Source organism: Trematomus bernacchii, unplaced genomic scaffold (genome assembly GCF_902827165.1).
Source record: "Trematomus bernacchii unplaced genomic scaffold, fTreBer1.1, whole genome shotgun sequence".
In the NCBI taxonomy this organism is placed as follows: Eukaryota; Metazoa; Chordata; class Actinopteri; order Perciformes; family Nototheniidae; genus Trematomus; species Trematomus bernacchii.
Genome location: NW_022987564.1, coordinates 5,769,479 through 5,789,527, shown reverse-complemented (window position 1 = coordinate 5,789,527; position 20,049 = coordinate 5,769,479). Strand labels below are relative to the sequence as shown.

General features: G+C 40.5%; 1 protein-coding gene across 1 annotated transcript; it reads left to right on the top strand.

The window, feature by feature from the left end:
• The first annotated feature begins 1,765 nt into the window (after positions 1–1,765).
• On the top strand, positions 1,766–19,982 carry casd1 (CAS1 domain containing 1). Its single transcript, XM_034125057.1, has 18 exons — positions 1,766–2,172; positions 3,167–3,263; positions 3,497–3,617; positions 3,992–4,036; positions 4,126–4,188; positions 4,314–4,358; positions 4,473–4,596; positions 5,256–5,470; positions 6,016–6,435; positions 6,808–6,897; positions 6,990–7,109; positions 7,453–7,609; positions 7,813–7,892; positions 8,778–8,879; positions 9,033–9,173; positions 9,676–9,753; positions 16,432–16,524; positions 17,415–19,982. Exons 1-18 carry the CDS (start codon positions 1,932–1,934, stop codon positions 17,682–17,684), a joined length of 2,502 nt encoding a protein of 833 aa, XP_033980948.1. The 5' UTR covers positions 1,766–1,931; the 3' UTR covers positions 17,685–19,982.
• Positions 19,983–20,049: the final 67 nt, after the last annotated feature.

Genomic DNA, 20,049 nt, shown 5'->3' with positions numbered 1-20,049 from the left:
TTAATGGTTAAACCGAGCAACCTAACTCACTGTGTTTCGCGAACTCTAAACACGTTCAGTTATGACAATGTCCTAATATACTAGAACAACCACATTCTTTACAGCTTTATTTGCATGGGTGTGCATCTAAGTGAAAAGTCAAGTCAAGCAGGTGAAAATGAAGAAAAACATTTCAGGCAGCAAAGAGTATTTAATCATTTGTCAGTTAAGTGGGCTGTATATGATTAATGAATGATGAATTTACAGGTTATGTATTATTATGCTGCATTGCTGATGATATAAACAGCACAGGTTATTAATGACTGATTGTACAACACATGAGCCCTGAAAAGTTTTCAATTTTAAAGAACCAAGCCTAGAATATCTAAAGCCTTTCACTCAGACTTCACAGTACAACTTTTAAACATAAAAACTGCATTGACAGTAAACTAATCCAGTCAAGCCACACAGTGGATTAAAAATAATTCTAAATACTATTCAAACACAATAAACGCACTGTGTGTAATGACACAACCTAAATTATACTACATTTATTTAAAAAATAAATGTCTAATTGAAAAAGAAGAACAAACAATGAACTAGGAAAAATATCTGAAAACTACTGCAACTACTGCAATTTAAAAATCTCCATCATCTTGTGTTATTCAAATGACTGCACTGGAACTCAGTCTAGGAAACAGCTTTCTATTATTATAGCCTACATCCAAGCTGCAAGATTAGCTACTATAACTGTATTATATAATAATAATAATAATAATAATATTGGGAGGGATGAAACCCTCTTTAATGGTCACACATGCAGAGCACACAGCACACACAGTGAAATGTGTTCTCTGCTTTTAACCCATCCTAGTACCAGGAGTCTAGTACTAGGAGCAGTGGGCAGCTATTGCACAGCGCCCGGGGAGCAATGGGAGTGGGGGGGGGAGGGGGTTGTCCGGTGCCTTGCTCAAGGGCACCACGGCAGAGCAGGAGGTGAACTGGGACCTCTCCAAGTAGCAGTCCACACTCCATTTTTAGGTCTGTTTGGGGACTTGAACCGGCGACCCTATACGGCTCACAGTCCAATCCCCTACTGACTGAGCCACTGCCGTATTCTACCACACAATACACTGTTATACTTTGCTCAGTGGTAAATCATAGGTTATATAACTCATTACTGTCAGGGGTGTAAAGTAATAAGTGCATTTACTCAAGTACTGAACTGAATTACATTCTTTAAAGACTTACTGTACTTGAGTATTCCAATGTTTTGCTACTTTGTACTTCTACCCGACTGCAATTCAGAGGTAAATGTTGTACTTTTACTCCACTACTTTTAATTTAATACCTTTAGTTACCTCTCAAATTTGACTAATTATAACACTTAAATAAGACTTTATTTACACCTGGAGTAATGTTCACAAGCCACCCTGCAGCATAACACATCATTAAAACTAGCTGCACTTTTGCAAGATTTGATTTTGATGAACAAATTAATGCATTAATTATTATAATCTAAATATATGATTCTAAATTGGGCCAATTAGCATAATGACTATTACTTTTGGTACTTTAAGTATATTTTGATATGCTTTCACTTGAGTAACATTTGCAATGCAGGACTTTTACAAGTAAAATAGCATACCTACTTTTACCTAAGTTCAAGATACCTAAACTACCACCTCTGTTCTTTGTAACTCTTAATAGGTTCCGCAAGTAACGCCAGTCCTATTGGTTAATATTTTCCATGTCCCTTGCCAAAGATCCTCCCTATCACCCGCTAACCAGTGCTTCCGCCTACGAGGAAGACTACTTCAAACTCTTCCTCTTGCAGAATTTAAACTCCGATACAATATTCTAAACCGACTGTAGTTGTTTGTTGGATTATTTCAATAATTTATAGACCTCTATGTACTTGTTTGGATCTGCACCTGGTTTAACCAGCGGGGATGGAGCATAAGGAGGAGGTGTTGTTGAACGCAGCCCCGGCAGATGGTGCACAGGGAGGAGCGCCGCTGTTAACTCGCACAGGTGCTTGTTGTCATGGAGGAGCAAAGATGGCGGTCCTGGCCTATAGCCTGGGCAAACGCGAAATAAATCAACATTTCACCATCAAAAATGCCAAATTGATATCGCTGGTACTCGTCAGTGTACTCATCGTGTTCCACACAGCTTCGCGGTACTATGGAGGTAAGTGGTTTATTAAAGTTTCTGTTGATGCAGAGACAGGGAAACACTTGACATCAGCTAATGCTAATGCTAGCTAGCTGTTTGTTTCTGCGAGTACTTATCTTGCGGGTCAGTACAGTGCTGTTATACAGTGTTGCGTGTAGAGGTGTGACATGTAGGTTACAAGTCTAAGACAATGCAAATAAATGGTGCCATGTATACACTTTAATTCGCCATTGGTCACTTAGCTGCGAAGACTTAAATCGGCTTTGTCTGGTTAGCTTAGCTGGATAAAGCTAACACTGCATTTAGCTGTGTTTACATGCTCCTGTCAGGACACACTTTGTTACTGCTGGAGAAGACATGTGTAGGTTTATGGAGCTAACCATTAACAAAATGGGATGTTTCTTTTTAGGATATATTTTCAATTCCGTTAGGTACACACGCTAAACCGTCGATAAAGCCTGTAAGTAATGATGTGTGATAACGCAAACAAATTGAGTTCCTTAACATTTTTGCGTTGGCTTGGTCGTATAAAGATGTATTTGCTGAATTGATTACAACAGGTTGGATGTCATTGTTCTTGTCACACACCCTACGACTAATGACAGCCCGTGGTTTGGTTATTATGCATATTTATTGGCTTACTCACGCCTCCCCTTTGGTTTGCATAGAATGGACTTTGTTCATGTAAAAGGATAGGAAACTCAGACCACTGTGCACACACTGATAGCATCTGCTTTTCCTGGCGATGACACTTCATGTCCTCAGATCTCTCCAGCCCCCAGAACCTTAGTTTCGTCTCTTTGATTCCGTTGCTGATGGCTTTATTTTTTACTATGGCCCCTAGCTGAGCCCTGTATTGTATTATAGTCTTTTGACAGCACTGAATGAAAAGACAGGGTCCTATTGAGACCGCAGGTTTAGTCATAGTCACAGAGAAACTATGAGTGAAAGCAAGAGCAGTGTTTTTTTGTTTGGTCTTATTGGGGGGTTCTCTGTTTTTTGCCTTCAGGCGGAGACTCATGTGAATGGCTGCTCTCCAAAGGACGATACTTGGGGGAGAACGTATGGCAGCCATATGGCTGCATGATGCACAAATACAAAAGCAAGTGAGTCATTCTAACTGGGCCTGGTCACAATATGTATAGTACATTTGAGACAAAGATGAACAAAGAAATGGTTGGCAATTATTATTTGGGTGTGTCTGTTTGTAAGGGTGGATGGGTAATTTCGTCAGAGAAAAGATTGTTGAGTATGAACAACCCAACACTTGAATGATTGCTATCTGCAGTTGTAATGCTTCACAGTTTTCAGATTCCTCACTGTCATTTTTGTCTTACAGTGAAGCCAACAACTGCCTTGCTTCAAAGCGAGTGGTCTTTGTGGGCGATTCACGGATCAGGCAGCTTTTTTACTCCTTCATCAAAATTATTGACCCTGAGCAAAGAGAAGCTGGAAACAAGGTAATTATGACAAAGAATACCATAAACACTGATCACCATAGAAACCCAGCATTTTTATTGTGTTAACAACATTCAGATGTTAAGCACGCCTTTTGTGCAAAAAAGATCCTGAAAACTTTATTAACTTAAAGTATTGGATCAAACCATTATATTCAAGGTACCAACCAAAGACTTGTTTGGAAGTGCAGGCAGAGAGTAACAAATGTACAAAACTACAGGGACGTTAATATCAAGTGGTTTGCAAAACATATCCTCAACAAATAATGCAGCACTAGTATGCATGGGAATCACGCAGCCGTGTACTGTAGAGAAAAAGAGGAACTATATTTGCCTAACAGTCTTTCTCTCTGTCTGTCCACATGTCATGTCTGCAGCATGAGGACATTTCTTTTCTACACAAAGGTTCCTCTGTCAATGTGGTAAGCTATTTTTCGATGTGTTTTTATCTCTTTTTCTCAGTCTGTAAAATCTTTCTCTGATTCAACATCTACGTCCTCTTTGTGTGTAGGAATTCCTTTGGTATCCAGAGGCAAATAATTCCATGAAGGAGCGCTTGATATCATGGACACACGTAAGTGTAAACGTTAACTGGTACTGGTAGGGAGCATTATTAAACAAGTACGTTTTATTAAAACATTGTCTTTGAGTTGTAAAACGAGTTTGATTTTCTAATTCAACTTCTCTCGTGTTTTGCAGGAAGGTTCATTAAAGCCAGATGTAGTCATCCTTGGAGCTGCAACAGTAAGCTGTATAAATGAGTGATTAGCAATGCTTGCACATTTCATGGTAGACAAAAACAGGGTGGTGTCTGATTTATGTCCGTCTTAATTTCTTCCATTAATCCATTCACCACAGTGGTCCATCAAGTTGCGCAGTGGCAGCAGCGAGACACTGCAGCAGTACAAAGTCAACCTGACAGCCATCGCTGTGCACCTGGAGAAGCTGGCTGACCACGGAGAGGTCTACTGGGTTCTGCAAGGTAACGTCAGCTTCATTTATGATCTGTCACCTAGGTATTACTGCCTGTTCCCTTTACCACAGTGGTAAGTCTCTGATGTGATTACTCCGTTTAATATAAATGGGATTACCATAGATTGCTGCAGGAATGTGTCCTTAAATCCGGAAGAGTTTTCATTTAATTTCCCTTGTCTGAAAGCCAACATGTCAGATATCTGAAACAACGTCTTGGTTAACACAAGCTTAAGATATTTTTACATTTTGTATTACAACATACAATCTGTCAGTAAATACTTCACTCGTGCATATTGGACTGGCGTTGAAGTAATGCAACCATGGCGTAGTTTGCTTATACCTTATACGTTTATTTGTAGAGGGAACCAAGTCAATACTCACTTGGGTGTTGACCTAAAATAAAGGTCATCCTATCCTCACTCTATTAGTGCCTATGATGGAACAAAACATTGGATCTAAAGTGCTCTCAGTCTTTATGGTTGGGTGCTTCAGGCTATTATAAGGGTTACAGTGTCCTAATTTCTTAAGTAGTAGTGTTGTCTAATCAGTTACATTCTGGTAATTTCACACATGGCAGTAATTTGTGAATGTCACCTTTTCATACATTTGCCTCTAAACTAAATCTTTGTTCCTGCAATAAAACACCGTAACACCTCTATCCTTTAGACCCAGTAAATGAGGAGGTGTTGAGTGAAAACAGGAAGATGATCACTAACCAACAGTTGGAGCAGTACAATGAGGCGGCGGCAGACGTGCTAAACAGCAGCAACCGTAACGGCAGGTCCCGGATCAGGCTGTTGGCTGCGGCCCGTCAGGCTGCACTGGAGACTATCGCCCAGTCAGATGACGGCTTGCACCTGCCTGAAAGCACCAGGAATGTGGTAAGCAGGATTTATTTTAATTTAAGAAATACTCAATGGTTCATTTTCAGATGTTGTGGCAGCATAGTACTTGCATTTTGTGACCTACAACATGGCCATATGTTATCGAAAGTGAAAAGTAACCTTCCACAAAATGTCATGAAAATTCAGGCCAGTTGTTTCTGTTTTTAATCCAGCTGACAAATAAATAAACCAAAAACATAATCACCTCGGTTTCTGAAATTGAACAATTATACAAGAGTACTTTTATTTTAAGGCTACACATGAAACCATCAAGCAGTCTGACCTACAACATCATTAAAATACTTACATGTGAATTCATCAATAATACGACTCTAATAATTTAAACTGGAACATAGACCATTGTGCTGCCTGTTGTGTTGTTTTAGTTTTTATAATGCAGTTACATTTACTTAATACTTTTAGGCTAAAGAAGACTTTTTAAATAAATGCAGGAATTCTACTTATTTTGGATACTTTTTCTATAGTGTTGTTACTTCAGTAAAGGATCTCAAAACGTTCCCCCCTGTGTAATCCCCTCTCAGGGAGCCATGGTCCTCATGAACTCTATGTGCAACAACAAGCTGCGCCCCATTGACGGTTCCTGCTGCCAGACAGTGCCCCCCCCAAGCCTCGTGCAGAAACTGTCAGCCTTCTTCTTCCTCGGCTCGGCCGTGGTCTTCGTCGTCCTCCACATCCTCGGCAACAACCATCACCGCCGCCATGTGCCCCCGGACGTGGAGAGCCTGGAGGAGAAGAAGCCGGCGACTGCAGCTGCCGGCCCCGGCCTCAAGGAGCTGTTCAAGGCCCTCGGCAGGATGGGCATCATCATGGGATATTTCTATCTGTGTGACAGAGCAGATGTGTTCATGAAGGAGCAGAAGTTCTACTCTCACTCCACGTTCTTCATTCCTCTCGTCTATATCATTGTCCTGGGAGTGTTCTACTGCGAGAACAGCAAGGAGGTGAGAGGGTGCTTCTGAGTTCTCTATTATTTTTGTTTTGGTGAAACAACTTTCAACAAAACACCTTCATTTCAACAATAGGTGCATTCCCTGTTAATACATCTGTTTTTTAGAAACCTTACAGAAATGATGTACTAATTGGCAGTTTTATAAAGTGTTTTTCCTCTATAAGATCTGAGTTTAACGAATCTTTAAAATATGTGTAAAAACATAAGAAAGGCATCTGTGAATTTTTTTTTAATAGTAGGAATTCACAACAAAAAAAAGATTTACTTTAGTTGTTACTGTAGTTGGTGGTGATACATACACCAAGTTTAATGATTGATTGTTTTTTTTTACAATTAAATGCTCTTTTTTTTCTTTTTCAAACAGACCAAATTTCTAAACCGAGAGCAAACAGACGAGTGGAAAGGCTGGATGCAGCTGGTCATCCTCATCTATCATGTCTCTGGAGCCAGCGCTGTGAGTCTTTTTAATATACATTAAATTAATAAGATTCTTTTCAACAAAGTATATTCATACTTGACATAAAACAATGATCTTCTGTCTTCCAGTTCCTCCCAGTGTACATGCATGTGCGGGTGCTGGTGGCAGCGTACCTCTTTCAGACCGGCTATGGACACTTTTCCTTTTTCTGGCTGAAAGGAGATTTTGGATTGTATAGAGTGTGCCAGGTGAGTTTACAGTCAGTAACACTTTAAACAGAGACATTAGCTCTAAAAACATTTTATTTTGTATTCAGGAGTGTAACTGCCCTTAGTAAAGTTTTTGTACTTAAGCCTGAAATACCATCCTATATTGTAATTTGTGTTTCATGACATTTTACTCTCTGTGTAATATCAATGTGCAAATCTGCCGTCCAAGTTCACATCAAAGCATAAGACACAGTAACTGACCCCTGGAAATCATTAAAAGCATCATATTATTGATAACAAACATACACAGTTATTTGGTGTGGACCATTATATCTGATGCTAAGATTGATCTCTTAATGTTTTCATGTTTGTTTCGCTACAGGTCCTTTTCCGTCTCAACTTCCTGGTCTTGGTGCTGTGCGTGGTGATGAACAGACCCTACCAGTTTTATTATTTCGTCCCATTGGTCAGCTTCTGGTTTGCCGTCATCTACGCCACGATGGCCCTGTGGCCTCAGATTCTCCAGAAGAAGGCTAACGGTAGGTGTCAGAATTGATGCAGCTTTAAAAAAAACTGTTGCTTTTATTGTTGCACTCAATTGCATGGGAGAAAGTCCGAGACTATGTCCGTCAATACACATTCATATTTCTACTCAATAAATGAGATGCCTGTCAAACACGGCAGCTGGAGGGTTGCATTTAAAACCACTGTTTTGCCAATTACTGTTTTGTTTTCTGAACAGGCAGTGGTTTTTGGCACCTTGGGATCTTGGCAAAGTTACTGGGACTCCTGATAGTTATCTGCGTCTTTGCCTTTTCCCAGGTAAGTGAATTCAAAACATATTTTAATCCCACCTGTAAGAATTGCAACCTCACTTTAGTTTCAAATTTGTATAAAACTCCCAAAAAGCTGAATAACAATATATTGCAGCTTTTATATTCATTTCATTTCTATACTGTAGGTATGTCTTTAAACATCACAGTTAAATGTATAGCATTATTTAAATTACAATAATGCTGTGATCGATTACATTTATGACTTTTAGCCTAAATGAAGCAAACTAGATGACTATGTTTTAACATTTTTGAATATGTCTGGATTTAATTAAATAAAGGTTTCTATTTTAAAGTCATTCTTAACCCTAACTGTTGGGGAATCATTTCCCCTGCATGTCATCTTTTCGCCCTCTGACGCAGATGCCCAGCCTTGAGCAGCCGTTATCTCCCATAAGGAGGGGCTGCCCTAGCATATTGTTGATGTTACCAGTTTATGACCGGGCAACTCTCAGTTAGAGATAGTTATTGTTGTGGGACACCTGGAACACATCCTTCTCGGGGTGTAGATGACCCCGAGCCATAAGCGACAACAACTGTGATTCAGTGTCCTCAGCTGTTTAGTCTATCTATTGAAGAATGTTGATTATTACACTCTGAACTAGTTAAAACCTCGAGCTACAGGAGAGTTCTTCAGAATTGATTGTGGCATCTCAACCGTGTGGTCAAACCGTGGCCCGTGACATGTCTTGTGAATTCTCCGGCCGAAGCTCCAAATAAACCATCAGTGTTTGCCATCAAAGCTCCAGCTCTCCCCGTGTCTCTCTGAGTCCTGACTCCATTGCTACAGAAGTTTCCTCCACACTAACCCATAGTTTTTACTTGATTTGTTCCTTGTTTGAAGCCTATTTAATATTCATGCATTGGTGTCCAGGGTTTCTTCGAGCACATCTTCGCGGTGTGGCCGATCTCCACGCTCTTTGAGCTGAACGGGAGCGTCCACGAGTGGTGGTTCAGATGGAAGCTGGACCGATTTGTAAGTCAAATGCTTTTTGGCTCCAGTTGCTCCCGTCATTAGTACTCAGTGTTTACGTTAACGCATCCTTAGAACTATAAAACGTTGCAGATTATAAAAAGCTTGGAACCGAACTTTGTAGAAATTGGTTTTGATGTGATGTTTGTTTTGCAGGCGATTATACACGGCATGTTGTTTGCCTTCCTCTACCTGGTGCTTCAGAAGCGCCTGGTGCTGTTTGAGGGCAAAGGAGACGCTCTCTTCTCTCCCAAGATCTCCAACGTGCTCCTCTTCCTCTCTGTCGTCTCCTTCATTGTAAGACTCTTCACAGTACTGAGGTTTAGATTCATTATTCCAGTTTGCCGTCATCTACTCCGTCTTGCAGCTCTATTTGCTTATGGAAAATAATCTTAGTTGATAAACAACGGCACTTTAGAAGATAATGGTAACACAGTTACTGTTAGGGATGTTCGGACTCATTTCCCGAACGTTTAAATGGAAGTTTTACCATTAACTAGACCTTTTTAAGACAAATATAATACGTACGTTTAATTAAAAGAGCCAATAGAAATGTGATGAGATCATTTTCGTACCGGCATCATGTACTCTGGTTTTACGAGATGTCCTCTTTGCCCTACTTCACATCCTGCTTCACATCCTGCTTCCTGCTGGGCTACAGGTGTTTGTTTTTCATGTACGAATGAATAGAACTCAACCAACTAGTATATCTGTTGCCAAACGACATCAACCACTGTTTTGTTGAAGCTGTTAATTGAAACATGTTTACCTAACTTCTCCTTTCCCCTTATTTTTCTAGACTTACTCCATATGGGCCAGCAGCTGCAAAACCAAAACCGAGTGCAACGAGATGCATCCTTACATCTCTGTGGTGCAGGTAAATTATTTTATCCGTCCTATTTTCGTGTCAGAGGTATATTTTGATGTTCTGTAGTTATTAAACCAATGTTTGTCTTGAGAAATATTTCATTGTCACATGGCAGGATTAAATGACTGCAACAACAAGGGAGTTGCCTTAATTCATTGCTATAGATCAGGCATCCTCAAAGTCCGGACCGAACCACAACTGTCTCTGGACTCTGAGCAAATTATACTTTTCATATGTATTATCTGTATTATCTGTGTTATCTGTGAGACATCGCCACAACGCAAAGAGTTAAAATTCTCCGCTATGTCCGCTGCATACAGCGCTCTGCATGTCAGACTGTTCCACTGTCTGTGTGTGTCTGTCAACTAGGGGTGGGCGGATCGATCCCAAAATATCGATACTTCCGATATTACTTTACGTTTCAAAATATCGATACTAGAGCCAATAGGATCGATACTTTTATACTTTTTTCCCCCTCTCCTCTACTCGTCAATTTCATCAAAAACGATGTGCAGACGAACACAAGTATATGCGCTCTTTTCTTCTCTCTCCACTGCTGTCCTCCTCTCCTCGAGGCTCGCGCACGTGCAGCGCGCTCCCTGCCTGAACGCCGATTATCAAGCTGACTGACAGCAGCCAGCAGGGCAGGACAGCAGCAGCCAGCGACTCGCGAGTGCGACACACGCGCATGATGGCTGAGAGAAAGAGGAGCGTTGTGTGGAGCTATTTCACAACTGTCAATGAAAACTTAGCGAACTGTGATGTGTGCAAGAAGGCAGTTCGCTACTCTGGCCACTTTGTATTGTTATTTTTCATGTTTGCACTTTAAATTTGCAAAAGTAAAATGTTTATTTGTCTATAAAAACTGTCCTGTCTTTAATCATTCAGATTTAGTATTTTTATGATGCATTCAGCTCAAAAATCATGTCATGCAGCTCTCCCCTATATGAAAGTACATAAGAAGCTTTTCATTAAAAAAAGTATCGGTATCGGCGATACTGGCCCTGAAATACATGGTATCGGATCGAATCCAGATTTTGTGGTATCGCCCACCCCTACTGTCAACGCTTTGGTCCAATCACATTCAGCATCCCGTCAGCGTGTTTTCCCCCCACCAACAGTCTGCGAATCCGAGGCACAGTAGTATGGGCTCAGAACAGTCTCATAATACACACATGCACACAGAAGGATTCACACTTGTATTTCATGATCCGCAAAAGGATTCACACTTGTATTTCCAGATCCACACTTGTGTTTTTCAATGCACACACAAATGTGTTCCGTTTCATATACATGTAAATAAAATCCAAATACAGAAAACAGTTTTACATATGTATTTTTGATCCTCACATATTTGTTTTCCGTTTAAATCCCCTGAACCTACAAACACAAACCGCTTTCTGTGCAGGGATCGCTGTGCATTCGTGTGTGGGTTTTTTGAGACTCCCCTGACGGCCACCCGATTCGTACTTGTAATTTTTTCTATCTATAGCCAATCAGATGTCTCCTTCATTCTAAGCCAATCACATGAGCGGGTCCCCACGAGGGTATGATTTATTGCGTTCATGACACTTCATATACGCATTTTGCGCTGTCCGGAGCAGGGTTTCCGCGGACAGAATTGATTTTACCGGACAAATTTGAAACTTACCGGTCATGTTTCAATAAGAAGAAGAAGAAGAATTGTGTAGCAGAGTTTCCGTTAGCAGGTAATTACCGGACTATGACCGGATATGGCTAATAACACGGGAGTAAAAGGATCATCTTTTTTCCTCTCTCCCTCCCTCTCTCCTGACAGCCCGTCAGTTTCTCATGCAGCTCACTAAAACTTCACTCGCGTTTATGTCCATATCGATCAGATCCAGCTCTCCTGATTGGCCTTTATAGAGAGCACCGATCAAACTATTAAGAGTGAATATCGGCCGATAATGACCGGCGGGGCTCCCCCCGTTGACAGTTCACTGTCTAGCACTGGCTTCGTAGTGCACTGATCGATTAGGCTAAGCTAACCTGTAGCTGCTCCCTCCACACTCACAACAACTTCATACAGACATAAATAAAGCAGCTGTATTTGCCATACAGGAAACACACATTTAAAACGGTTTTGCCTGCCGTTTTTATGTACACAAGCATTCATTAATGGTTCGGAAAGTGGCACTGTACCTTAATAATATAAAGGCTTGTATTTGCGTGCATTTCCTGCTCGGAAAGTGGCAATGTACTGAGAGTGGAAGTGTCCTGAGATTAGCGCCTGCAGGCAGGCTCCATGGACCTGTCAGCTCCGGACAGCGCAAAATGCGTACATGAAGCGCTACGTCATGAACGCAAGAAATCTACCCTCGTGGGGGCGCGCTCATGTGATTGGCTTAGAATTGAGGAGACATCTGATTGGCTATAGATAGAAAAAATTACAAGTACGAATTAGTGATGGGAATTCCGGCTCTTCTTGGTGAGCCGGATCATTTGGCTCGGCTCACCAAGAAGAGCCGGCTCTTTCGGCTCCCAAACGGCTCTTCAGTTTACCACATATTATACCTTTTATAATTCAATCAAATGTAGCCTTGTTTTGACTAATGATTTATATGTGTACACATATCACTTAAATTATTCAATACATCCTTTGTACTGAAGTATTCAAAAGTAAAAATGACATGTTTAATATCAATTATTTGCTGTGGCCAATTGTTTTCATTGCATTTACAGACCCTTGTATCTCTCTGATACCACCCAATGAATGCACAGACTTGCTTGTCGAACCACGCTACACAAAGCAGATAGCAACACCTATAACAAAACCCGAGGTGACAGGGCTTTCAGTGTTGCAGCTCCTAGACTGTGGAACAGCCTCCCAGTACATATCCGGACTGCTGAGTCTATTGAACTTTTTAAATCTCAGCTAAAAACTCACCTCTTTGCACTGGCTTTTAATACTAGTTGAACATTACATTTTTACATTTGTATGTGTTTTTTTAAAAATATTTTTCTAGTTATTGTGCTTTTTATCATGTTTTTAATTATTGTTTTATTATTGTACTCCCATTGTGTTATTTAATATGTATTGCCTGTACAGCACTTTGGTCAACTGAAGGTTGTTTTAAATGTGCTATATAAATAAATAAAAATTGAGATTGAGATAAAAACTTAAGCATAGACATTTTAAAAAATGGGCTACTCTATCGACATTTTAAAATTATATTTAAAGAAAAGGCCCTGACTAAACAGCAGGGCTCTATTTCAGTATTAACTATAGAAAAAAAAGACAGCAACAGCTGACATCAAATCTTTGCCGAGCCCAAGGATAATCATAAATAAATAACATAGTGAAAATAAATATATTGCAATGCTCAGTACAGCAGCATCCAACCGTCTCTAATCATAAAAAAACATAATAAAAATAAATGTATTGCAATGCTCAAAACAGCAGCATCCAACAGTCTCTAATCCTTGGATATTACATGTCACTGCATGCATGCACGGAGCAGCTGTAGCGCGGAGATCATCATATCATTCTGTCTTGTATTACTTAACAACAACAAAATAACAAAAAAAAACGGCTCGTTCGCGGGCGCGAGCCGGCTCCCGTCGTTCACTTAAAAGAGCCGGCTCTTTGAGCCGGCTCGTTCGCGACCGACACATCACTAGTACGAATCGGGTGACCGTCAGGGGAGTCTCAAAAAACCCACACACGAATGCACAGCGATCCATGCACAGAAAGCGGTTTGTGAAACGGAAAACAAATATGTGAGGATCAAAAATACATATGTAAAACTTTTTCTGTATTTGGATTTTATTTACATGTATATGAAACGGAACACATTTGTGTGTGCATTGAAAAACACAAGTGTGGATCCGGAAATACAAGTGTGAATCCTTTTGCGGATCATGAAATACAAGTGTGAATCCTTCTTCTGTGTGCATGTGTGTATTATGAGACTGTTCTGAGCCCATACAGTAGGGCGGGTCTTCGCGGAATGCGGGTGGGAAAAATGCGTGTGTCTGTCGTCTCTTTCAACCTGTCTGAGTCAGAGCAAGAGTTTAAAAAAAAAAAAAAGTCAGAGCGAGAGTTAACAGCTCATCTAGTTGCATCTGTACTGTAGCTAGTAGCCTAGCTTCACCTACCGGGGTGGCAACTGCCACCCTAAAAATAGGCCTTGCCACCCCAGCTGCCACCCCAGTTGGCAGCTTTGTTTTGAAAGAAAAGTTGTGGCTCATCTGACATTTATGAGAGAAAGTCTCTAATGTCCGAGTGCAAGTGAATGCAGCACAAGATGCACGTCTTGTAACCCCTCCCCCGTCCCTGGCGCGATCGGACCCAAGTACTGAAGGAATGAGGTATTTGCGGTCTACAAGACAGAGAAGAGACTGTCAAGTTTGGCTGTACTCAGCATTGAATCAAAACGCACTAAAGCTGTTGATCTTAATAAGTTTGTGAGGCGTTTTGCTGAACAAGATGGTAATCGCCACATTCAGCTGTAATAGACATGTCAACTTGACGCTCTGCTCACGGATGAGCATACAAAACTGTTAAGATGATGACCTTACGGGTGTAAATATATCTTTTTCTTTGTGGGGGTCTACCCCCAAAAAACAGTTTTACGTCCTGAGAAAGTCAAATAAGACGGTGTTTAAAACTACACTGCCCAGCCAAAAAAAAGTAACCACTTTGATTTAACTAGGCCAGTAGGTAAGGGCTTTCCACTGGATAATAACTGAAGTATAAAAGAATGCATGACTGAAGTGATGGAGACCATGTTTGAAGGCAAACAAAAAGAGGGAATAACAGGTCAAATCAAGCAAATCCCCCTCTCAGATTCCACAGCAACCAGAAGAACATAAATACTAGCTGGTGATTTGATTAATCAGCTTTATTGTGATGGAATAGAAAATGCACAGTGCATTTCCTTAGCTGTGGATGAGTTCACTGACACCACTGACAATGCTCAGTTGCTGGTCTTTGTGAGTTTTTATGATGAGGCAAAGGGGGAGTTTGTTGAAGATGTGTTGGGCCTGACGAACCTCAGTGGACACACAAGGGGGCAAGACATTTATAAAGCAATAATGGGAATGCTGAATGAAAGATGGTGCATCTGCCTTTATTCATAACTGTGCAGCTCTTACACTGCGACTCTGAGGGATCAAGCACAGACACAATAACAATGAAAACTGCTGCATACAGATTATTTTTGTTTTTGCAACCTCGTGTTAAGAATCTTGTTGCAATTGTTTAAAAGTTTGAATGACCGTAATAAACGGACCTTTGTCTTATTGAAACTTTTTTTTTTTGGACCTTTAAGATTTGTATTTGAGTACCCCTGCTATAGATAGTTCTGGCACTACCACTGGGGACACTGGTGAAGTTGTGCAATAGATAACTTCATTAAGAACCCTGAAACTTGACGTAGCGATTGTGAATCACTCTTACGGGCCGTCTCCACGGCAGCGTTAAAAAAATCTTGGAGGTGGGCGTATCTGAAGCTTGAGGATTTTTTGCGAGCAACCAATCACATGAATCTCCCGCCCGCGACATACGAAGCAAAAAAGCCCGAAGTAAACTGGATATAAACTCCCCAAAACAGGCGAAAACCTACCACTGTCTCTGCCACCTCCCTCCATGCCTGGCTCCTCCGGTTTATATCCCGGTAGGTCTGGTCATAAAGCACCGGGTGATTGATTCGCTACCGCTAATTTCTCCTCCATTTTTTGGAATATGAGGAAATGACCTGCGGTATTTCTCTCCCAGCATACACGCCGTTTGATTGGCTAGAGCTTGAACTGTCAGATTTGCGTACACGGGATTTGATTGGCTGACGCTTCCACCTCAGCCTCAAAAGTTGAACATTGTTCAACTTTGGATCTTGAAAATCCTGAGAATCTCCGCTCGCCTGCCCACAATGCATTTCGGCGAAAGCGAAAAAAAGTGACGTCACCCCATTCAAAGTGAATGGGCAGAAGCGTTTCAAGATTTTTTAACGCTGCCGTGGAGACGGCCCGTTACTTGAGTGTTATAGGACTCTGTATCAGAACGCCGCTGCTCGTGTCCTCACTAACATTAAAAGAGTGGATCACATCAGTCCGGTTCTGAAATCTTTACATTGGCTTCCAGTCGGCCAAATAATTGATTTGAAAGTACTATTGCTAGTTTTTTTAAATCATTACATGGTTTAGGACCAAAGTATATTGTTGATCTCCTACATAATTACGAACCATCAAGGTGCCTCAGGTCTTCTGGGACGGGTCTGCTATCGGTTCCGAGAGTAAAAACAAAACATGGAAAAGCAGCGTTTAGCTATTATGCCCCGACAATCTGGAACAAACTGCCCAAATCATGCACGTCTGCAGAAACTCTTACTATTTTTAAATCGAGACTGAAAACATATCTCTTTGCCGCTGCTTTTAATTGAGCTGCTCATATTCACACTACAGCATGCCATTTAAACATGTATTGTATACCTGTGGTGTTTATTTTATTATCTTTGCTTTGTAATGCCTGTTGTAAAATGCCATTATATAATGTGTTTTTACTGTATTTATTCCTAAAAAGTATTTGAATTAGTTTTGTAAAGCACTTTGAATTGTCGCTTGCTGAAAAGTGCTATATAAATAAACGTGCCTTGCCTTGCCTTACAGTATCCTGCTACTTTAAAGGATAAGAATGTCATACAAAATGTCTCCTTTCTCTTCTCACAGATTTTGGCCTTCATTCTCATCCGGAACATTCCTGGCTACGCCCGCTCTGTATATAGCTCTTTCTTTGCTTGGTTTGGCAAGATCTCCTTAGAGGTAAGTCATATATTACTGCGACTAAACTGCCAGATCTAGGGATAAATATATTGATAAACCTTATATATATATATATATATATATATATACAGTATAGCACAAGACAAATTTAAAATGGGTAGACAAGCAATGATAAAACAGTCTTAACAGATACAACATAGAGTGCCACAGTGACGCGTCCTAAAACCCGGAAGTAAGTTAGCATTTTACCACTTCCGGTTCCTTCGACTAAAACCAATGCAATTTCTCCATAGGATTTTGAAAAATAGCTGGAAATAAGGTCTGTGGTAGACACACATTGAAGAGACGGATCACGTTTTGTTCAGCCAGATAATATCCACATGTCTACCCTACTTTTATAATTTTCTAATCATAAATCTAATCGATAGATTTATGATCGATAGATTTATGATTAGAAAATGAGAAAAGTAGTTAGAGCTATTTTCCAAAATCCTATGGAGAAATTGCATTGGTTTTTGTCGAAGGAACCGGAAGGAGTTTACTTCCGGGTTTTAGGACGCGTCACTGTGGCACTCTATAGAGAAAAAGTTAAATTAAAGCGTTTAATAATCAATGTAATCCAATGTCAGAGAGGCCTTTGCACACAACAAGGTGATAACATTACAACATCATAAAATGTGCTTTATATAGTGCTACATAACAAATCTGCTATTACATAAGGGTACGGAAAGCAATAAAAATAAATTAGCAATCCGTAATTCTGCTAAGATAAGGTGCCACTGATAAAATGTGGAAGCAGAACCAATAAAACACTGGACTTTATTTCTTATAAGCTCTTTGTGTGTGATGCTCTGTCGCTCCCTGGAGGCCGCCAAGTGAAACTACACACATTTATATTCCTCTCTTCTCATTCTGTTTGTCTCCCCCAGCTGTTCATATGCCAGTACCACATCTGGCTGGCCGCCGACACCAAGGGCATTCTGGTCCTGATCCCCGGAAACCCTTCGCTGAACATCCTGGTCAGCACCTTCATCTTCGTTTGCGTGGCTCATGAGATTTCCCTCATCACCAACGACCTGGCCCAGGTGATCATCCCCAAAGACAGCGTGGCCCTGCTGAAGCGGCTGGGGGCCGTGGGGGTCTTCACTCTGGGAGTCTTGCTGCTGTCCCGGGGCAGCCACAAATCACACGGCGCCTGATGGTAACATGTCTTGATGGTGAGGGGCAGGGGAAGACTCGCCAAGCCCCTTTTTGAGGTTGAAGGGAGGTCCAGTCCCCAGACAGGAGCAGGCCCGGTGTTATAGCTTACCGAGGGCCACAGGAGGGGACCTCAGTTGTATTAAATGACAACACAGGGGCCCGTGGGAGGACGGGGTCTCTCTGCTGGCCGTGTCTGAGCAGAGAACCTTATGACTGCTGTGAAAGTCGCACACTGAATAATAAAAAAAGAGGAAAAATGCAACAAAAAAAACATAACAAAGAAAAAAAAATACACAACGTTTACATTATTTGGATTTATGAGAAGAACAGCGGAGGAAATTGATGTGGGATTTTATGTAAAACAAAAAGAGGTCTTCTCATTCAAGACCTCGTGCTTGCCTTGTGAGTCTTTTGCAGCGTTGCTCCTATTTAGCCAAACACATTAATAAGAAGTTTAATTTGTCACTTACAGTACTTCCTATCATTACTCCACTCTGGAAGCGATCACTAGGCACAAACTCCGTCCATTTGGCCGTAGCAGTTGAAGGTGTTTTCACTCAGGAGGATCCATCATCTACTTATTCAGATATCTAAATATAAAATTGTTACAATGTGCTGATTTCTATGATCAACTTTGTGCAGTACTTCTGTTGACTTTAAAACAGTGTTAGATATCTGAATATGGAAAATATGGACCGACAGCTCACTTGTGTGATCAAAAAACTGTCGAACTTTGGAGTGCAATTGTTAAAATATTGAATAATCCCTCGACATATTTTTGCTAATGTCTTTGTGATTTTTGAAATGTTCGCCTTGTGATGAAAGGTACTGCGCCACTGGTCACCTGCTGTAGCTGAAATTCTACGTGATATGTACAGTATTTAATTATTTTAAATTAAGCGTATATTTTATACAGGTTTTTCTTTTCTTTTGGGCTTTGTTTTATTTTGTACTCTGCGCTCATGACTGCTGTTTGTGAAGGAAGTATTACATGAATAATTTTTGTACCCATCCCAGCATCTCGTAGATGATCACTTGCCTCAGAGACGCATTGCGGAGGTCGAGCCTTTACAGTCTAATACCCGTCTGTCCTATCAGCTCGCTTCATAGTCTGTGTATATTTGTATGATGGAGTGAAAGACTTTATTTTATACAGCAATGCTTTAGTAGTGTTTGTAGTCCTTTTGATTGCCGTTTAAAAACATGCCTCTTAGCTCTGGTGGAAAATGTACCGCCTTGCACATATTACTGTACAATAGGAAATCTAAGTATACATCCTCCATGTGCGGGCACAGCCGGTGAATTCTTTTAATCAGTGAGTGAAAAAGTGATTTTCTTAGACTCATGCATCCAAACAGAGCCTCAGTGGCTTTGGCCTGTGATCGGCCGTCTGTTAAACTCTGCATCACTGCCACATGCCAACATCTAAAAAAAAACAACTCCTTTGACTGAGCTTAGAAGGCATATTACAAACAAATATTGTATATTTTGACAAATGGGTTATGTAGCTTTGCCTATATATCCTCACAGACATTTACTGTAAGAGATGATCACTTTTATTTGAAGACCTGCATTTTCTTTTCAGCTTAGCCGTGAACTCCAATGCATAATGAGTTTAACAAGGTAATATGTGCAGAAATGTTATGTACTTGAGCACATTTTTTTTATTGGGTAAATGATAGGTTTAAAAAAAAGTATAGTGTTGTACAATCCAAGCTGTGTTGCTTATGCATTTTGAGTTTCACGTTTTGTCTACCATGAGGTCGTAAAGGGTTGCTTAGTTAATTGCTTTCTACACATTTATACAGATACTTTTTAAAGGAAAAATATGGGTCCACATAGAATTCATTTCTACTTTAAAGTGGAGCAATTTGTTGATTTTTGGGGCTTCTGGTCGTTTATCTAACAATGTGCAGGTTCTGTTGTGTTCTTAAACGGAATAAGATTGAAGTAAATTTGTAATTTCTATAACCAGTCATCACCTCACAGTTCAATGGGAATGGCATTTCCATGTTGCAATTTCGGTTATGGCGCGAAGTTCACTGATGTTTCCTCGTCCATTACTGATCAACAGCTATACATTTGGTAATTGTTTCAGGCCTTAACAGATCTTTCTGTCGAGTAAAAGCAACAACTATTTATACCCATGTGCAGCAGGGCCTCTTTGAGATATGTTACATGTTAAACATTTTGTGATGTCTTAAAAAGGTGAAACGTATCCATATTATTTATAAATGCCTTTATTCTGTTGTACATTGTTAAAAATACCTTCATAAAATGTGTTTTCTTCGACAAAATATACCGTTTGTGTAATTCCTCATTACTAGTGTCTTGTTTATTATTGGGACAACAGATGAAACGAGT